The sequence below is a fragment of the Salmo trutta genome, chromosome 3 (genome assembly GCF_901001165.1).
Source record: "Salmo trutta chromosome 3, fSalTru1.1, whole genome shotgun sequence".
Taxonomy (NCBI): Eukaryota; Metazoa; Chordata; class Actinopteri; order Salmoniformes; family Salmonidae; genus Salmo; species Salmo trutta.
Genome location: NC_042959.1, coordinates 22,723,672 through 22,744,608, shown reverse-complemented (window position 1 = coordinate 22,744,608; position 20,937 = coordinate 22,723,672). Strand labels below are relative to the sequence as shown.

Below are 20,937 nucleotides of genomic sequence, written 5' to 3'. Positions count from 1 at the left end.
TGTCATTATGGGGTACTGTGTGTAGATTGATGAGGGAAAACCACAATTTAATCGATTTTAGAATAAGGCAGTAACGTAACAAAATGTGTGAAAAGTGAAGGTGGCTGAATACTTTCTGAATGCACTGTATCTACCTCTATGACTCAAGTATTCCTGCACATTGTAAATATGGTACTGACTGACCCTGTATATAGTATGCTTACTTACTTTCTCGTGCTCTTATTTATATTTTTATTTCTCGTGTGTTCTTGCTGTTCTACCTTTTATTTTTACTGTTTCATTCTTATTGATTACTGCATTGTTAGGTTTAGAAAGTCATGTCACTGTACTTGTGCATATGACATTGAAACTTGAATAAAAATAAAAATCCAAAACATGCATCCTGTTTGGGTATGTTTGTCATCGGCAAGGACTAGGAAGTTGTTGTTTTTATACGTATAAAGAACCGGAATGGAGCTAAACACAGGCCAAATCTTAGAGGAAAACCTTGTTTTCCACACTGGGAGAAAAATGTACCTTTCAGCAGGACAGTAACCTAAAACACAAGGCCAAATATACAAATATACATTTTCCAAGACGACATTGAATGTTCCTAAGTGGCCTTGCTGCAGTTTTGACAAAAATCAGATTGAAAATATATGACATGACTTGAAAATGGCTGTCTAGCAATGATCAACAACCAACTTGACAGAGTTTGATGCATTATTTAAAGAATAATGTGCAAATTTTGTACAATCCAGGTATGCAAAGCTCTTAGAGACTTATCCAAAACAACTCACAGCTGTAATCGCTGCCAAAGGTGATTCCAACATGTATTGACTCAGGTGTGTGAATGTCATATTCAATCAATTTAAAAAAATGTCTATAAACATGTTTTCACTTGTTCATGATGGGGTATTGTGTGTAGATGGGTGAATTATTATTTGATTAAGCCAATTTGAATTCAGGCTGTAACACCACAAAATGTGGAATAAGTAGAGGGGTATGAATACTTTCTGAAGGCACTGTATATGACGAACGTGGATGTCCCTGAGCAAGCTAGCTGTCTATTGGGTAGGGCTAGATGGTACAGTATGTACTTCTTAATGTAATATCTAACGTAATATCTCAAATAAATGTTAGTGACTGGCATAATACTAGTAGTACAGGACTCCTGGGTAAGAGAGGGTAAAAAAACAATGGCTCTATTTACAGCAGTCACTCCCTATTACAATAATGTTCTTCTGTTTCTAATAAATTCCCTTTCTCTATTTGACTGTAGTTCATTCCAGTGCTCATACTCTGATTGTTACTTGCTTCATATGCAATTACAAGTCTTGCCTACTATTAAACATGGTTTTGTAATTAAAGAGCGACTGACTCTAAAAAACAACTTCTTGTTTTGAAAATGGCCTATGTGGCATCAATATGAGCAATAAACATTACAACAGTATCGTCCAAAACAGACATTTGCGAGATGATAGGATGTTATGTCACGAAATGAAGGGTATCGTAACCGTTTTCCTTGGGTTGGGTTTATTTTAATCCTGCCCACATGACAATCGCTGACAGCACCCAAGTAATATTCAATTTGGAGAGCAGCTACACTCCACCCTATCTTAATGCCCATGGTCAATTTGGTTTGACATTTGATATCCCTATGGGGCAAGTTAGGGACCATCAGTAAATTACACAATGTACATCGGAGAATATAAAAAAATGTCAATAGCTCCACATTTCAATGACTTAAAAACCTCAACCAACTATACATTGTAGAAATTCATATGCAAATATTAAAACCATTTTAATGAGACAACTAAAAGATGTGTGACATGAATATATTGTCACATTTACATTGTGTAATGTATTGAAATTCCCTAACTATCCCCAGAGCTAGGCTATCCAATGTCAAAACAATTTTGTCACAGTAGCTGAAAGAAGGGTGAGTGACTATAACTGTGTATTGTTTTGGCAGAGTGAATGTACAAACGCTTACCACGGGCAAACACACACAAGACACCCACATTAAAACACCCCTCCAAGACAACTCTTGTTTGGCTTCAGCCATGGCCTCTGCATTTCTTAATGACTAAGCCAAAAAACGAGGCCAAATCAGGAAGTTCAGCACCCCTTTAAACTCTATGTACTCAGCTATTGCAATATCTAATGATGATTGCATTTTTTATAAAATCATGGTTACGTGAAGTGCCCATCAAGAAGTTATGTATGAGCACACACATTGTGTGGGTCTTCCTTAATCTCAAGATTGGGTGTGGAATTAGTTTCATAAGAGTGACAAAAACGGCTGAATCAATATAAGGGTCATTCAAATGAAATTACTTTTCCAAAGCTCTTTCAAATAGATATTTGAGAAAAATACTGCATGTTCATATTCACTGAATGTGTAAATGTGAGCAGCCGAACTGAAGAGGCTGAACTGTGTTGAACTTGGTTTTTCAGGGGCATTGATAGTTGGGCTGAAACCATGTTTGAAACACATTTTCCACAGAAAGGAGATTCTGGCATTTTATATGGTATTTTCAAAGGTATATACTTTATTTTCAGGTAAAATGTCAAGCGTGTATTCTCTACATAAATAACAACCACATGAATCAACAAACAGTACATGGCTATAATGGAAATGACAACGTTTCAGTGGGTGACATCAAAATGTACTTGGTCAAGGATAGATGCGGTAAAGAGGTCAAGGGAACTCGAACAAAACAATGGAATTGCCATGGAAATGAGTGGGGGAAAGGGCAATGGGGGAAAGATCCCGAGTCACCTCATTGCCCCCTAGCAAAATTAGTCTACATTTAGGTTATTGTTTAAATGTGTATTTCACACTATGTTGAAGTAAAAATCGGATTATAACGCTTGTATGGATGTCAACCCCTACACATGTTAATGTCATCGTCACCAATCAACTGCATTACAGCTAAAAAAAACAACTTTGACTACCATCAACGAACGGGAGTTAGCATTTAGCAGTCTCTTCTTCTAAACCTGAAAATTGGACATAAGTAAGCACATTGTGGGCCTGTTACAATACATAAATCATGACGGTTCTGACGAATATCCACTTTGTTCAATCAGATTTATTGAATGTGCGCCAATCTGGTCAATGGAACAGTCTGCGTTCCATTGACTCCTTTACCTCATCTATAGCGAGATGACCATGGTGCTCTTTTCATTTTTAAAAAGGAGGGTGCGTATACACTGGAAATAATGAACAAAGCCCTCAAAGTTGTGAAACCTACCATGTTAAGGAACTCATTCAACTCTGCTTCTATATAAAGAACACAATAAGAAAAGTCAGAGGTAATCAGTACAGTCCTATGGGTATCAAGGGACAACACCAAACAAAATGTGATAAGAAAATGTTTTAAATGAACTGTAATTGAATTGACCAAATAAAACAAAACATCAAAATGTATTAAATGTCTCATTACTTGGAACATAAAACAGGCCTGTCCATAAGACAACCAAGGGTCCAACATTAGAATTGAAAAATACTGGATTAACATATTCTTCATTGTGTTTGTGTTAGAGTGCTATGGTGAAAATGCATAGAATGTGTACTTCGAGGAAACAATTTTGTGTCCTAAGCACAACGGGCCACGTACTTGTCAGGTTTCATAGGTACAACTGATTCATCCAACTATGCTCTGCCTTGTAAGATTTTAAAAGAAATGTAACTCGCATTTTAAGTTTATACACCAAGGTCTCTCTCTACTGTCTCTACTCTCTCTTTACTGTCTCTCTCTATATATTGTATACTCATTAGACTCATACAGCTCAAAGCCTTCTATTCTCTACAACCACAAAAGCCCACTTCCAACTAAACAAATGTATCTTTCTTTCATTGTAATATTAAATATTTGTTACACATTGCCAAAATTGACTGACAATATGCAAGTATATATATCATATATAGTATGACTCCTTTTGGGCCTGGGGTATTCTTCAAATTGACATACACACACTGACATTGTGACACAAAGTGGGAAACTTTAATTAATTTATCCCACAAATATTAAGATGGATCAATTTATTAACATTGTCGTTGAGACTTGGTTGTTGGACGAAATACAATTCAAACCATTTGCTCTGTTGATGACTCTTTGAGATCAACGGTGACCAAGCAGCACTACATCATAATGGACAACTCAATCTCTCTGTCTTCACTTCAAATGAGACTGGATCTCAGCAAGAGCTTGTTTTAATTAGCCCAGAATGGGCTCCACGTCAGTCCGAGATTAAAAAAATTAGAAAAACATGGATTTTTGGAGCATCTCTCACCATGAAGGAGGGTCAAAGACAAAAAAGTGTAATCTGCAGCCGCAACGGGAATAATTAGGTTAATTCCTCTTTTGGAGTGTTTTCCTTCAAGGCACAGGAAAAAAAGAGGGAAAGGGGGTAAATGAAACAAAGGAGGACAATCTAGAAATATTTTCTCCCGCATTTTAGAGAAACGCCAGTTGATGTGATGTGATTGAAAAACATCTAGCCAATTGAATTAGTGAGACTTGCAATCAAAAAAAGTCTAATATGCAGATCATTTGTCTAATTTTAACAGAGATCCTCTAGAAGATCTTGGAGAGCAACTTGATGTTGACAACATGTGGAACCACCCAGTTGAAAGCCAAGGTTTCAACACGGCTAGCAAACAACACCAACAAATCGCTCCCTATTATTTGGAATGAAGGTCCCAACATCCAAACGGTTTTGAACGGTCAATTCTGGTTTTGAAAATGTCTTACTTTTTTCGTCACACCCAATAAATTATATATCTGCAACAAAATTCAGTGCAACTTTACCTTAATAATAACACAGACCGGCCTACGACTCGCCAACCCACGCCACTACATTGCCTTTGATGACATCAGTGATCTCGCAGTTGAGCTTGTTGAGACGACCATCCAGGATGAAGATAGACTCCCTGGACGGGGTCATGAGGTACTGTCCGAAAAGTCCACTGCCAGTCATCACGCGGTTCCTACTGCTCCACGGCCAATCGGAAGTCTTGGTGGCCTCCTTCAGGCTCTTGATCATCTTCACATTGCCTGTGCTCAGCTCGACGTATAGAGAGTCCGTTTGGCGTCCCGAAGTACCAAAGATGTTGTACTGGTGGACCTCGGTGAATGACGGCTGAAAGGCCACGTCAGACAGGTGGAGGTTGGTGTGGATGTCGAAGGGCTTGCCGATCTCCCCGCGCACCGTGATCTGCTGGATCCTCATCAGGCCATCGTGGTCGTCCACCGTGACCAGGTAGTGACCATCCGGGGACACATACGGGGTGCCGGTGACGTCCCCGTTGGGTCCAATCACAGAGTCCGTCACACTGTCCACGATGAGCTGGGGTTGGGTGGTGCCTGTGGAATCAGGCCTGCAGTTGACAAAGTAGTAGCCGCCAAGGTGGGAGTAAGCCAGAGACTTGGGGATGCAGTTGTACTCGCGCAGGCTGATGTTCTTCACTGACGACGTGGTCTCCAGGTCGATCTTGTGGAGTGCCGGTTCATTTCTGTGGAGGACGATTCCAAATCTAGACAGAAAGAAGACATTTTGAATGTTAATAAACTTGTTCACGTGTTTTTGTGGCAAACATAAAACAAATATACTCACTGTAGAGGGTCGACACAAAAAAGTGTAAAAGTTATTTTATTTTATGCCTATTTATTAATGAATTAAATAATTTATTAATTCATTAATAAATAAATACCTACAGGCTTGAATCCATTTGCACATGCTTCCTGATGTCACACTAGATTAGAAATAATGCAAACTTCACCACGACTACAGTTACAGTACATTTACAATTGTGGAGAGTAGAATTACATTTATGATTGTCAAGAGAAGTACTAGGTCTGTTATCCTCACGACTATTGAATAGGTGCACATTTTCCCCGCTCACGCTGTCATGAAAATCTTAACAGTGACAGGGCCTTCCATTTCCACCACCTCTCCTATTATTATACTCTGAATGGACTAAATAGATTTGACAGAGGGGTGTGTGTATCTCTTAGCTACAATATTTCAGTTCCTCAAAGAAAAGGCCTTTAGATTGGTTTGAGAAGAAGAGCGGGGTGGATACGGTCTAGACATTTCACATCAGTGGCCATTTTCTTATCGACTCAGATGAGCAATCTCTGCATGCGGAGTTGAAATTGTCTGCCCTATGCTTCATAGTAATAGATTTCAATGTGCATATTAATCATTGAAAATACTATATTATACATAAAAAATTATATAGTGATAATGACACATTAGAATTATCTCTTTAAAGTCTGGAGGGAGAAAGTGCGGGGCTGACAAGGCTCAATTAAATCTGAATGCTGTCTGATTAATTCTGACATGCACTTCAATCTTGGTATCATCCATCTTCTTTTCTGCAATTTGAAACGCCCCCGCTGTCTGTTCATGTGGACAGAAATTCGCTGTTAGAGAGTGATGGAGCACATTATCAGCACTGTGAAGTAAAGCATTGATCCAGAGATTGTATAGTCCATTTGGGAAGCTAGGGCTGGGGACTTCGTCATCAAATGGACTAATGGTTGACGTGAACTAGGTGCTGCATTGGGTTATAATGAGATAGGAGGGACTGCATTGCCATGGACTTGATCTTTTGATATATAAATAACCTTTAAAAATGTACTTTGGGAGTTTCTCCAACTTCCAACACAAAATCCCCAGAAATTCTTCCCAGGGAGCTTTTTATCCCACGGCGAGCACTGTCGAATAAAAAAATAAAATCACACCCACAGGGAGCGAAGTGAATTCAAAGGTAACACATTAAAAAATTGCTGTAATTTGATCAATGGGAGAAAGAGAAGAAAGGAAAGGAAAATACAGTTGTTGGTGGACTCCTGGCAGGGACAAAGGAGTACTGTGTCAGTGCAAGCAACTATGAATACAATGAAGTGCTATGAGAACGTATCATTAGTATGGTGTACATTGTAGGACATCCCTAGTCCCCATGATGAATGTCCTTACTCTCCACAAATGTGTTAATTAGGACATATCAGTGAATTGAACACATCTGCAGTGGTATAAAACAGAGTGCTTGATATATGAAGGTCAATATGACAATTTTGCCTTCAGCTTTATTTTGTCTAAAAATAAGTAGTCCTAAAGTTTGTTAGGAAAAGTAATCAAGAAAAATGGGCTTGTTTACTTTCTCTATGAACAGTAAAAGTGACATTTGGGCTGGCTTTGCTTGTAAACCCATATCATATATCAACACATTGAGCAAAATACAAATTGCCAGCTGTTTTTGTTGTTTTGTTATCAGCATGCCTCCCATGGGTACACTATGCAGATTTTTCCAAATACTGTGAAATTATGTGAAAAGTAACACTTGTGTGTTGAGTTATGAGCTGTATACTTTGTTGTACTTTTGATTGCATACTTTATAATAGTTTGCAATAGTTTGCTTTTTTGTTCATTGGAACTCCATTCATAAACAGAGGAAATTAAAGTTGTTGTCGCTAATGGGCGAGACGACCAAAAAACATGGCTACTAATCTTGTTGCTATTTCCATTAGGCTTACTGTTCAATTAATATCAAATTGATCAAAAGTAAGGCAGTGCAAGATGTATACCTGCTATGGAAGAATATCACATTAAAGAGTTTGCTTACTAGCAGAATGGAGTGAAGTTTAGTCAGTTATTATAATGAATGTGAGCTCCTAAAGAATCGCGGAGGCGATTACTCTGTCCAGTGTCTGTGTTCTTTTGCCCATCTTAATCTTTTATTTTATTGGCCAGTCTGAGATATGGATTTTTCTTTGCAACTCTGCCTAGAAGGCCAGCATCCTGGAGTCGCCTCTTCACTGTTGACGTTGAAACTGGTGTTTTGTGGGTACTATTTAATGAAGCTGCCAGTTGAGGACTTGTGAGGCGTCTGTTTCTCAAACTAGACACTCTAATGTACTTGTCCTCTTGCTCAGTTGTGCACTGGGGCCTACCACTCCTCTTTCTATTCTGGTTAGAGCCAGAATAGTAGTACTCAGCGTTGTATGAGATCTTCAGTTTGTTGGCAATTTCTCACATGGAAAAGCCTTCATTTCTCAGAACAAGAATAGACTGACGAGTTTCAGAAGAAAGTTATTTGTTTCTGGTCATTTTGAGCCTGTAATCAAACCCACAAATGCTGATGCTCCAGATACTCAACTAGTCTAAAGAAGGCCGGTTTTATTGCTTCTTTAATTAGCACACAGATTTCAGCTGCGCTAACATAATTGCAAAAGGGTTTTCTCATGATCAATTAGCCTGCTGCAGAGGATAAGTTCATTACAGTTACCAGCCTCAAAAATTGCAGCTCAAATAAATGCTTCACAGAATTCAAGTAACAGACACATCTCAACATTAACTGTTCAGAGGAGTCTGTGTGAATCAGACCTTCATGGTCAAATTGCTGCAAAGAAACCAAGACTAAAGGACACCAATAAGAAGAATATACTAACTTGGGCCAAGAAACACGAGCAATGGACATTAGACCGGCGGGAATCTGTCCTTTGGTCTGATGAGTCCAAATTTGACTATACTGTATAAGTGTCTGAAAGTAGTCAAAAGTTTAGGATTCGGTCCCATATTCCTAGCACGAATTGACTACATCAAGCTTGTGACTCTACAAACTTGTTGGATGCATTTTCTGTTTGTTATGGTTGTGTTTCAGATTATTTTGTGCCCAATAGAAATGAATGACAAATACACTGCTCCAAAAAATAAAGGGAACACTAAAATAACACATCCTAGATCTGAATGAATGAAATAATCTTATTAAATACTTTTTTCTTTACAGAGTTGAATGTGCTGACAACAAAATCACACAAAAAGAATCAATGGAAATCCAATTTATCAACCCATGGAGGTCTGGATTTGGAGTCACACTCAAAATTAAAGTGGAAAACCACACAACAGGCTGATCCAACTTTGATGTAATGTCCTTAAAACAAGTCAAAATGAGGCTCAGTAGTGTGTGTGGCCTCCACGTGCCTGTATGACCTCCCTACAACGCCTGGGCATGCTCCTGATGAGGTGGTGGATGGTCTCCTGAGGGATCTCCTCCCAGACCTGGACTAAAGCATCCGCCAACTCCTGGACAGTCTGTGGTGCAACGTGGCGTTGGTGGATGGAGCGAGACATGATGTCCCAGATGTGCTCAATTGGATTCAGGTCTGGGGAACGGGCGGTCCATAGCATCAATGCCTTCCTCTTGCAGGAACTGCTGACACACTCCAGCCACATGAGGTCTAGCATTGTCTTGCATTAGGAGGAACCCAGGGCCAACCGCACCAGCATATGGTCTCACAAGGGGTCTGAGGATCTCATCTCGGTACCTAATGGCAGTCAGGCTACCTCTGGCGAGCACATGGCCCCCCAAATCTACCTCTGGCCCCCCAAAGAAATGCCACCCGACACCATGACTGACCCACCGCCAAACCGGTCATGCTGGAGGATGTTGCAGGCAGCAGAACGTTCTCCACGGCATCTCCAGACTCTGTCACGTCTGTCACATGTGCTCAGTGTGAACCTGCTTTCATCTGTGAAGAGCACAGGGCGCCAGTGGCGAATTTGCCAATCTTGGTGTTCTCTGGCAAATGCCAAACGTCCTGCACGGTGTTGGGCTGTAAGCACAACCCCCACCTGTGGACGTCGGGCCCTCATACCACCCTCATGGAGTCTGTTTCTGACCGTTTGAGCAGACACATGCACATTTATGGCCTGCTGGAGGTCATTTTGCAGGGCTCTGGCAGTGCTCCTCCTGCTCCTCCTTGCACAAAGGCGGAGGTAGCGGTCCTTCTGCTGGGTTGTTGCCCTCCTACGGCCTCCTCCACGTCTCCTGATGTACTGGCCTGTCTCCTGGTACCGCCTCCATGCTCTGGACACTATGCTGACAGACACAGCAAACCTTCTTGCCACAGCTCGCATTGATGTGCCATCCTGGATGAGCTGCACTACCTGAGCCACTTGTGTGGGTTGTAGACTCCGTCTCATGCTACCACTAGAGTGAAAGCACCGCCAGCATTCAAAAGTGACCAAAACATCAGCCAGGAAGCATAGGAACTGAGAAGTGGTCTGTGGTCACCACCTGCAGAACCACTCCTTTATTGGGGGTGTCTTGCTAATTGCCTATAATTTCCACCTGTTGTCTATTCCATTTGCACAACAGCATGTGAAATGTATTGTCAATCAGTGTTGCTTCCTAAGTGGACAGTTTGATTTCACAGAAGTGTGATTGACTTGGAGTTACATTGTGTTGTTTAAGTGTTCCCTTTATTTTTTTGAGCAGTGTAATATATTGTGTAATTATTTTGTCACTTTTTTTGTAAATAAGAATATAATATGTTTCTAAACATTTCTACATTAATGTGCATGCTACCATGTGCCATTGGAACACAGGAGTGATGGTTGCTGATAATGGGTCTCTGTAATGCTATGTAGATATTCCCCAGAAAATCAGCCGTTTCCAGCTGCAATAGTCATTTACAACATTAACAATGTCTACAATATATTTCTGATATTTTTTTAGGTTATTTTAATGGACAAAAATGGGCTTTTCTTTAAAAAACAAGGACATTTCTAAGTGACCCCAAACTTTTGAATAGTAGTGTATATACTAGGCAGTGTCAGAGTAAGGCCCCAAAAATAGTCAAAAACTCCAGTCACCCAAGTCATAGACTGTTCTCTCTGCTACCGCACAGCAAGCGGTACCGGAGCGCCAACTCTAGGTCCAAAAGGCTCCTTAACAGCTTCTAATCCCAAGCCATAAGACTGCTGAACAATTAATCAAAAGGGCCACACAGACTATTTCAATTAACACCCCCCCTTGTTTTTACACTGCTGCTACTCGCTGTTTATTATCTATGCATAGTCCCTTTACCCCTACCTACATGTACAAATTACCTCCGATACCCCCTGTATATAGCCTTGTTATTATTCTTTTATTGTGTTACATTACATTGTTTTACTTTAGTTTATTTAGTAAATATTTCTTAACTCTATTTCTTGAACTGCATTGTTGGTTAAGGGCTTTGTAAGTAAGCATTTCACATTAAGGTCTACACCTGTTATATTTGGCGCATGTGACTTTTTTATTTATTTGATAAGCATGTAAAACATTATTATGCACTGCTTATGAATTGATTATGTAAGGGTTATGAATATGGCATGTATGGGTTATGAATATGTCATGTATAGGTATGAATGTGTTATGTATGGGTTAATAATGTCCTTATTTCTAACCATCCTCCAATATGAAAATGTATGTATATTAAATAATGTATATTTAATAATATATGTTAAATCATGTATATTTAATCATGCATATGAACACTGCAATGTCTACCGACAGACTCTTACTGGCCATTGTCCATTCACAGACCTAAACGTAAATACATGAGATACAATACAGCCAACAAAACTTTCAACCCTGTCGGCTCACCACCAAGCGAAGTAGACACAACAGCACAAAAGATTGGAACGGAATTGAAGTCCAAGACCTCAATAATAGAGTCGGCAAAAACATTGACTAGAGACTCTATGTGCCCTAAGATCACAATCAAGGGGCTCTTGTAAGCCGCGTTATCAGACGTTTCCAAGGGATAGGGTATTTAAAGAAGCCTTATGCACAACACCATATCCTTGGCATCAATTCACAACTCCCCAGATGGTTTTGCCTGGCAAATCTAAAAGCCTTCAAAGGTTTTGTATATTGTGATGTTTAGTGCCCTGGACTCGTGTTTTGTGCTATGAGGTACACTGACTGCAAATTGGTTTGGGGGAGTTGTTGGGCACACCCACAATGGATCGATCTTGGCTGAGGCTAATGGAGTTATTTAGCATGAAAGGCTATCAGTAGGTGTGCTTGATTGAGTTTAATCTGTCCAAAGTGGGCAGGGTTTGTGCATTCCATTGGACCTAAAGGGTGAGAGTCCGCCTACCTATCACACCTTGGGAAGTTCAATCTTGTTCAATCTAGTGCACATAGGGCAATGTGTATATGTGAATGTGTGTGGGTTTGGTGTGAAAGTGTCAGTGTAGTGTGTTTGAGTGAGTGTTTGTATACAGTGACCTCCAAAAGTATTGGGACAGTGACACGGTATTGGCTTGAAATTATACAATGACTTTGAGGTTAATGTGCAGACTGTCAGCTTTAATTTGAGGGTATTTTTATCAATAGCTGTCACGATTGTCGTCTTCGTCTTCCGACGATATAACGAAATCGTCGTCTGAAAATGTAGACCAATATGCAGCAGGTACGTGTATGCTCATATTTAGATTTATTAACTTACAAAAAAACAACTGAATACAAAATAACAAAACTACTAGAACTAACAAACGAACAACAAAACAGTCTGGCAAAGCCTAGGGCTGAACACAGAACAATCACCCACAAAACACAAACACAAACACACCCTCATTTATGAGACTCTCAATCAAAGGCAGATAGACAACACCTGCCTTCAACTGAGAGTCCCAACACCAATTCACCAGACATAGAAACAGACATACTAGACTCCACATAGAAATACCTAAACATAAACCAACACCCGGAATTACTAAAACAAACACCCTTAAACCAAACACACCACCCTGAACCACATAAAACAAATACCCTCTGTCACGCCCTGACCAAACTACAAACAATTAACCTTATATACTGGCCAGGACGTGACAGTACCCCCCCCTTAAAGGTGCTACCCCAGAAGCACCTTAAAACCAAAAAAAAAAAAAAAAAAAAAATACTCCCAAACAATACCTAAAAGAAAAATTCCCCTTTACTAAAGGGAGGGAAGGGAGGGTGGCTGCCGTCAACGACGGCACTGTGCTACACCCCCCCTCCCCAACCCACCTATATTGGAGGCGGCTCAGGATCTGGCCGTTCCAGGCAGTCTGGGCAGTCTGGGCAGTCTGGCAGTTCGGGGCAGTCTGGTAGCTCGGGGCAGTCTGGGCAGTCTGGCAGCTCGGGGCAGTCTGGGCAGTCTGGCAACTCGGGGCAGTCTGGGCAGTCTGGACAGTCTGGGAACTCGGGACAGTCTGGGCAGTCTGGCCACTCCGGCAGGTCAGGGCAGTCTGGCCACTCCGGCAGGTCAGGGCAGTCTGGCCACTCCGGCAGGTCAGGGAAGTCTGGCCACTCCGGCAGTTCAGCGCAGTCTGGCCACTCCGGCAGTTCAGCGCAGTCTGGCCACTCCGGCAGTTCAGCGCAGTCTGGCCACTCCGGCAGTTCAGCGCAGTCTGGCCACTCCGGCAGTTCAGCGCAGTCTGGCCACTCCGGCAGTTCAGGGCAGTCTGGCCACTCCGGCAGTTCAGCGCAGTCTGGCCACTCCGGCAGTTCAGCGCAGTCTGACCACTCCGGCAGTTCAGCGCAGTCTGACCACTCCGACGACTGTTGACTGGCGGGCAGCTCCGACGACTGTTGACTGGCGGGCAGCTCCGACGACTGTTGACTGGCGGGCAGCTCCGACGACTGTTGACTGGCGGGCAGCTCCGACGACTGTTGACTGGCGGGCAGCTCCGACGACTGTTGACTGGCGGGCAGCTCCGACGACTGTTGACTGGCGGGCAGCTCCGACGACTGTTGACTGGCGGGCAGCTCCGACGACTGTTGACTGGCGGGCAGCTCCGACGACTGTAGACTGACGAGGCTGGGTTTACGCACTTGCCGTTTAGTGCGGGGAGCGGGAACAGGACGAGTCGGACTGGGTGGACGCACTTCCGGGTCCGCATGAGAGACAGGAGCTGGAAACCCAGGGCTATGGAGGCGCACAGCCGGTCTAGATCTTACCTCCTGCACAACCCGCCTTGGCTCGATGGAACTAGTAGCCCTGCACGAGCGGAGTGCTCGTACAGGGCAGACTGGGCTGTGCAGGGGCTTGATGGTAGCCGTGCGTAGAGCGGGAGTTGGGTAGCCTGGTCCTCGGAGGCGTACCGGCGACCAGATGCGCTGCGCAGGCATCCTCCTACCAGGCTGGATGCCCGCTCTAGCACGGCACCTGCGAGGGGCTGGAATAACTCGCACCGGACTGTGCGTGCGTATGGGTGAGATAGTGCGCTCCTCAACGAAACATAACGCTCTCCACCCCATACGCTCCTCCATATATCCACGGGTAGCTGGCTTCCGGCTCTTCTTACGCCTAGCCAAACTACCCGTGTGCCCCCCCCCAAAATTTTCTTGGGGGTGCCTCTCGTGCATCTCCTTCAGCGCGTCCACTCTGGCCTCGTACCACCGCCTCTCTGCCTTGGCTGCTTCTATTTCCCACTGCGGGCGGCGATACTCCCCAGCCTGATGCCAAGGTCCGGCCCCGTTCAGAACTTCCTCCCAAGTCCACTTCTCCCGCCAGTCCAACTCGAACGCCGTCTGCTCCTTCCTCTGCTGCTTGGTCCTTTTGAGGTGGGTGATTCTGTCACGATTGTCGTCTTCGTCTTCCGACGATATAACGAAATCGTCGTCTGAAAATGTAGACCAATATGCAGCAGGTACGTGTATGCTCATATTTAGATTTATTAACTTACAAAAAAACAACTGAATACAAAATAACAAAACTACTAGAACTAACAAACGAACAACAAAACAGTCTGGTAAAGCCTAGGGCTGAACACAGAACAATCACCCACAAAACACAAACACAAACACACCCTCATTTATGAGACTCTCAATCAAAGGCAGATAGACAACACCTGCCTTCAACTGAGAGTCCCAACACCAATTCACCAGACATAGAAACAGACATACTAGACTCCACATAGAAATACCTAAACATAAACCAACACCCGGAATTACTAAAACAAACACCCTTAAACCAAACACACCACCCTGAACCACATAAAACAAATACCCTCTGTCACGCCCTGACCAAACTACAAACAATTAACCTTATATACTGGCCAGGACGTGACAATAGCTGGTGAACCGTTTAGAAATTACAGCACTTTTTGCACAGTACCCCCATTTTAGGGGACCAAAATTATTGGGACAAATTCACTTACAGTACCAGTCAAAAGTCTGGATACACCTACTATTTGAGGGTTTTTCTTTATTTTTACTATTTTCTACATTGTAGAATAATAGTGAAGACATCAAAACTATGAAATAACACAAATGGAATCATGTAGTAACCAAACTTTTTTTATATTCGAGATTCTTCAAAGTATCCACCCTTTGCCTTGATGACAGCATTGCACACTCTTAGCATTCTCTCAACCAGCTTCATGAGTTAGTCACCTGGAATGCACTTCAATTAACAGGTGTGCCTTGTTAAAAGTTCATTTGTGGAACTTCTTTCCTTCTTCATGCGTTGTAGCCAATCAGTTGTGTTGTGACAAGGTAAGGGTGGTATACAGAAGATAGCCCTATTTGGTCAAATACCAAGTCCATATCATTGCAAGAATAGCTCAAATAAGCAAAGAGAAATGAAAGTCCATCATTACTTTAAGACATGAAGGTCAGTCAATCCCGAAAATGTCAAGAACTTTGAATGTTTCTTCAAGTGCAGTCACAAAAACCATCAAGTGCTATGATGAAACTGGCTCTCATGAGGACCGTCACAGGAAAGGAAGACCCAGAGTTACATCTGCTGCAGAGGATAAGTTCATTAGAGTTACCAGCCTCAGAAATTGCATCCCAAATAAATGCTTCACAGAGTTCAAGTAACAGACACATCTCAACATCAACTGTTCAGAGGATTCTGTGTGAATCAGGCCTTCATGGTCGAATTGCTGCAAAGAAACCATGACTAAAGGACACCAATAAGAAGAATATACTTGCTTGGGCCAAGAAACACGAGCAATGGACATTAGACCGGCGGGAATCTGTCCTTTGGTCTGATGAGTCCAAATTTGACTATACTGTATAAGTGTCTGAAAGTAGTCAAAAGTTTAGGATTCGGTCCCATATTCCTAGCACGAACTGACTACATCAAGCTTGTGACTCTACAAACTTGTTGGATGCATTTTCTGTTTGTTATGGTTGTGTTTCAGATTATTTTGTGCCCAATAGAAATGAATGACAAATAATACATTGTGTCATTTTTTGTCACTTTTTTTGTAAATAAGAATATAATATGTTTGTAAACATTTCTACATTAATGTGCATGCTACCATGATTATGGATATTCCTGAATGAATCGTGGATAATGATGAGTGAGAAAGTTACAGACGCACAAATATCATACCCCCAAGACATGCTAACCTCTCACCATTACAATAACAGGGGAGGTTAGCATTCACTAACGTGTGCTAGTTGTGAAATCCACACTGTAACTAGCAAGATCACTTGGCGTGTGCTGCACAACAGCGAGTAACTCACAAGGCTCCGGTCTCTCGGCGCTGTGTGCTTGTAAACAAATGTACCTGGGGACTACCGCTAAGCTTCATAATGAAAACTGATGTGACAGGTGACATGAAGAACCAAATCTGCTTTATCTCCTAACGTATTGCACAAGTTGACTGCAGGTATTTACTTAAAAAGTAGCTACAAATATTCACATTTATATTAAAAAAAAGTATAATAAATAGTTCAACGGTAATGACGGTATTGAAAACCATCAAATGGATATTTCCAAATACCCCGGTATACGGTACATAAGGTATACACCCCAAGCCTAGTTAATGCTGCATTTCATGTTAAAGAAGAGATCAAGGGAGTTCACTAAGTACAACTTTTGCTTGTGGAGACACCAGAGCTTTCACAAAAAATAAATCAAACCTTTTTAATCTAGCAAGTACTCGGGATAGTCATTATTTCTTATTAGCATGGCATCATGAATGAGCAAGAACTAGCTAATACTGGGGCATAAAAGGATCAACATAGTTAGGCCTATAGGGATGTATCCAAACCGAAATATGTAATGGGCAATTACACCGTAACAGAGTGATGCTGAGACTCAGACTCACTTTAAAATTTATGCCAAAGAAAACAAATGATTACAAAGTTAAACAAATCAACTCTACGCATAAGGATACACATTTATTTGAGGAACAGTGCAAATGCAAATTTTGCTAACAGATTGATGACACCAACAGCACAAACCATCATTCTGTTACCAAACTTTGCATCTGCACTGTTCTTCAAGTATGGTTTACTTTGCAATCATTGGTTTTTGTTTGACATACATTTGAAAGTGAAAAATATGAGTCTCAGCATTACTCTGTTTCCGTGGAATTTCCCTTATGCACAGATATTAGGCCACGTACTGTAATGTCTGGATTGGAATAATCCACCTCTGAGACACATCAAAAACATACAGCTGGGCTCAAAATTAGGTTTAATAAAACATGTATTTTTGTTTCTTTTCAGAAACGTCTACATCTAAGAGACCATGATGTTTGTCTTTCTGAACATACAGTTGAAGTCGGAAGTTAGGTTGGAGTCATTAAAACTAGTTTTTCAACCACTCCACAAATTTCTTGTTAACAAACTATAGTTTTAGCAAGTCGGTTAGGACATCTAATTTGGCAATGACACAAGTAATTTTTCCAACAATTGTTTACAGACAGATTATTTCACTTATCATTCACTGTATCACAATTCCAGTGGGTCAGAAGTTTACATACACTAAGTTGACTGTGCCTTTAAACAGCTTGGAAAATTCCATAAAATGATGTCATGGCTTTAGAAGCTTCTGATAGGCTAATTGACATAATTTGAGTCAATTGGAGGTGTACCTGTGGATGTATTTCAAGCCCTACCTTCAAACTCAGTGCCTCTTTGCTTGACATCATGGGAAAATCAAAAGAAATCAGTCAAAACCTCAGAAAAAAATGGTGGTCCTCCACAAGTCTGGTTCATCCTTGGGAGCAATTTCCAAACACCTGAAGGTGCCTCGTTCATCTGTACAAACAATAGTACGCAAGTATAAACACCATGGGACCACGCAGCCGTCAGACCGCTCAGGAAGACGACGCGTTCTGTTTCTTAGGGATGAACATACTTTGGTGCGAAAAGTGCAAATCAATCCCAGAACAACAGCAAAGGACCTTGTGAAGATGCTGGAGGAAACAGGTACAAAAGTATCTATATCCACAGTAAAACGAGTCCTATACCGATATAACCTGAAAGGCCGCTCAACAAGGAAGAAGCCACTGCTCCAAAACCGCTATAAAAAAGCCAGACTATGGTTTGCAACTGCAGATGGGGACAAAGATCGTACTTTTTGGAGAAATGTCCTCTGGTCTGATGAAACAAAAATAGAACTGTTTGGCTGCACTTCACAAAATAGATGGCATCATGAGGAAATACAATTATTTGGATATATTGAAGCAACATCTCAAGACATCAGTCAGGAAGTTGAAGCTTGGTCGCAAATGGGTCTTCAAAATGGACAATGACCCCAAGCATACTTCCAAAGTTGTGGCAAAATGGCTTAAGGACAACAAAGTCAAGGTATTGGAGAGGCCATCACAAAGCCCTGACCTCAATCCTATAGAAAATTTGTCGGCAGAACTGAAAAAGTGTGTGAGCAAGGAGGCCTACAAACCTGACTGTTACACCAGCTCTGTCAGGAGGAATGGGCCAAAATTCACCCAACTTATTGTGGGAAGCTTGTGGAAGGCTACCCGAAACGTTTGACCCAAGTTAAACAATTTAAAGGCAATGCTACCAAATACTAATTGAGCGTATGTAAACTTCTGACCCACTGGGAATGTGATGAAAGAAATAAAATCTGAAATAAATCATTCTTTCTACTATTATTCTGACATTTCACATTCTTAAAATAAAGTGGTGATCCTAACTGACCTAAGACAGGGAATGTTTCCTAGGATTAAATGTCAGGAATTGTGATAAACTGAGTTGAAATGTATTTGGCTAAGGTGTATGTAAACTTCCGACTTCAACTGTAAATTCGGATGACTTTTCCGTGTTTTTTAGCAACCCTTTCAGGCAGATCTTGGTGGACCTAATTACAACTAGGGCTAGTGAACGCAACTCGCCGGGAGACTGTCGTTAAATCCCGGAGACCTCCTGCTTGGCACTTGGCTTCCTCCACCTCTCCAACTTGGTAATGTGCCAGCCTTCTGTATCAAGTTAAGCTTCGGTGTGTCAGCAGCTTGTGACTGAGTCTCGGTGAGTGTCCGTCAAAAGTGCATGGTCCAAATCAATCTGCTCTGCATATGTCGACTCTTTGTTGCTCACAAGTGGTGGTTCAGTGAATACGACGCACCCGCTTTTCTGAAGGCGGGGGGGGGGGGGGGGGGGCGCTGATCCGAGGCGAGAGGGGGGAGGGGGTGATGCTCTGGAGTTAAACGACTGTCTTTAGATTCACTCTCAAACACCGACACTCTCGCACACACACACCCACACACACATGCACACACACACTGACTCTCTCACTCACACACACACACCGACACTGACATACCTGATGTGATTAATGATGAGGCTAGCGGCAGGAATGAAGAAATCATCCACCCTATCAAAGCGTCTGCCGACTGGCTGGGTGTGGACGGTATGGTGGGACACACTCCCGCTGGCCTGATTGATCACCTAGCACCATACCAGGAGAGAGGGATGGGAGGGGAACGGAGGAGAAGAGGGGGGGATATTTAACATGAGCCACATGAATTATTCACTGTGTTTGCCTCCTGTATCGCCTCTGACACAAACTCACACTGGTAGGAGAGGCCCTGTGTGTGTGTGTGTGTGTGTGTGGGTGTGGGTGTGTGTGTGCGCGCGCAGGCAGGCTGGTCTTAATTATGCCTCAATGCACTAGAGAGACTGGCACCTCCTAACAACCCAGCAGCAGTGCTGGCTAATAACTTGTATTGAGCTGCAAACAGAAAATGCCACCTGGAACTGTGCCATCTGGGAAAGGGTTGTTGACAAAACTTGGATTGACAGTTGAGAATGTGTCCCAATGGAAGAATAGCAATTATTAGAAGGCACATCAATTGTAAGGCACATCACAATGATTTGACACCCTCTCATAACATATACTGTATATGTAGTGTCAATAAACAGTGAGTTACACTAAACATTATAGTATTTGACATACACTGCGTGCACAATTATTAGGCAAGTGAGTATTCTGATCTTATCATTGTTTCTATTCACATTTTTGAACTCCAAACCATATTAACTTGAATGCTTATTGGATTTAATCATTTTCAGGTGATATGTATTTGTGTGATGAGGGAGGGTGTGGCGAAAGTGAATAACACCTTATATCAAGGTGTGCATAATTATTAGGCAGCCTCATTACCTCAGGTAAAATGGGCCAAAAAAGAAATGTAACTGACACTGAAAAACCCAAAATTTAAAATGCCTTTCAAACAGATGCGACACTCTTTAAATAGCTAAACTATTGAGGTGTGAGTACCGGACATTCAAACGTTTTGCTGCGAATAGTCAACTGGGGCGCAAAACACGCATGCGGAAGAAAAGGCACAAATTAACTGCAAAAGACTTGAGAAGAATTAAACAGCAAACTACCAGGAACCCATTATCCTCCTGTGCCACCGTATTCCAGAACTGCAACCTACCTGGAGTGTTCAGAAGTACAAGGTGTCATGTGCTCAGAGACATGGCCAAGGTCAAGAAGACTGAAACAAGACCACCACTGAATAAGATTCATTTTACATTTACATTTAAGTCATTTAGCAGACGCTCTTATCCAGAGCGACTTACAAATTGGTGCATTCACCTTATGATATCCAGTGGAAAAACCACTTTACAATAGTGCATCTAAATCTTTTAAGGGGGGGGGGGTTAGAAGGATTACTTTATCCTATCCCAGGTATTCCTTAAAGAGGTGGGGTTTCAGGTGTCTCCGGAAGGTGGTGATTGACTCCGCTGTCCTGGCGTCGTGAGGGAGCTTGTTCCACCATTCACAAGTTGAAGCGTCAAGATTGGGCAAAGAAACACCTGAAGACAGATTTTTCAAAGGTTTTATGGACAGATGAAATGAAAGTGACTCTTGATGGACCAAATGGATGGGCCCGTGGCTGGATCAGTAATGG

The 20,937-nt window shown here is 42.0% G+C and overlaps 1 protein-coding gene across 4 annotated transcripts in view; it reads right to left on the bottom strand.

Moving 5' to 3' along the window:
* Nucleotides 1–2,509: 2,509 nt before the first annotated feature.
* Nucleotides 2,510–20,937, bottom strand: part of LOC115170560 (follistatin-related protein 5-like) — a 197,991-nt gene continuing 179,563 nt past the window's right edge. For all 4 annotated transcript variants that reach the window (XM_029726820.1, XM_029726829.1, XM_029726837.1 and 1 more), the window contains 2 exons: nucleotides 19,341–19,465; nucleotides 2,510–5,524 (listed from right to left, as the gene is read on the bottom strand). In XM_029726820.1, coding sequence (XP_029582680.1) covers nucleotides 4,822–5,524; nucleotides 19,341–19,465 — 828 coding nt within the window. In that variant the 3' untranslated portion in view covers nucleotides 2,510–4,821. The remainder of the gene's footprint in view (nucleotides 5,525–19,340; nucleotides 19,466–20,937) is intronic.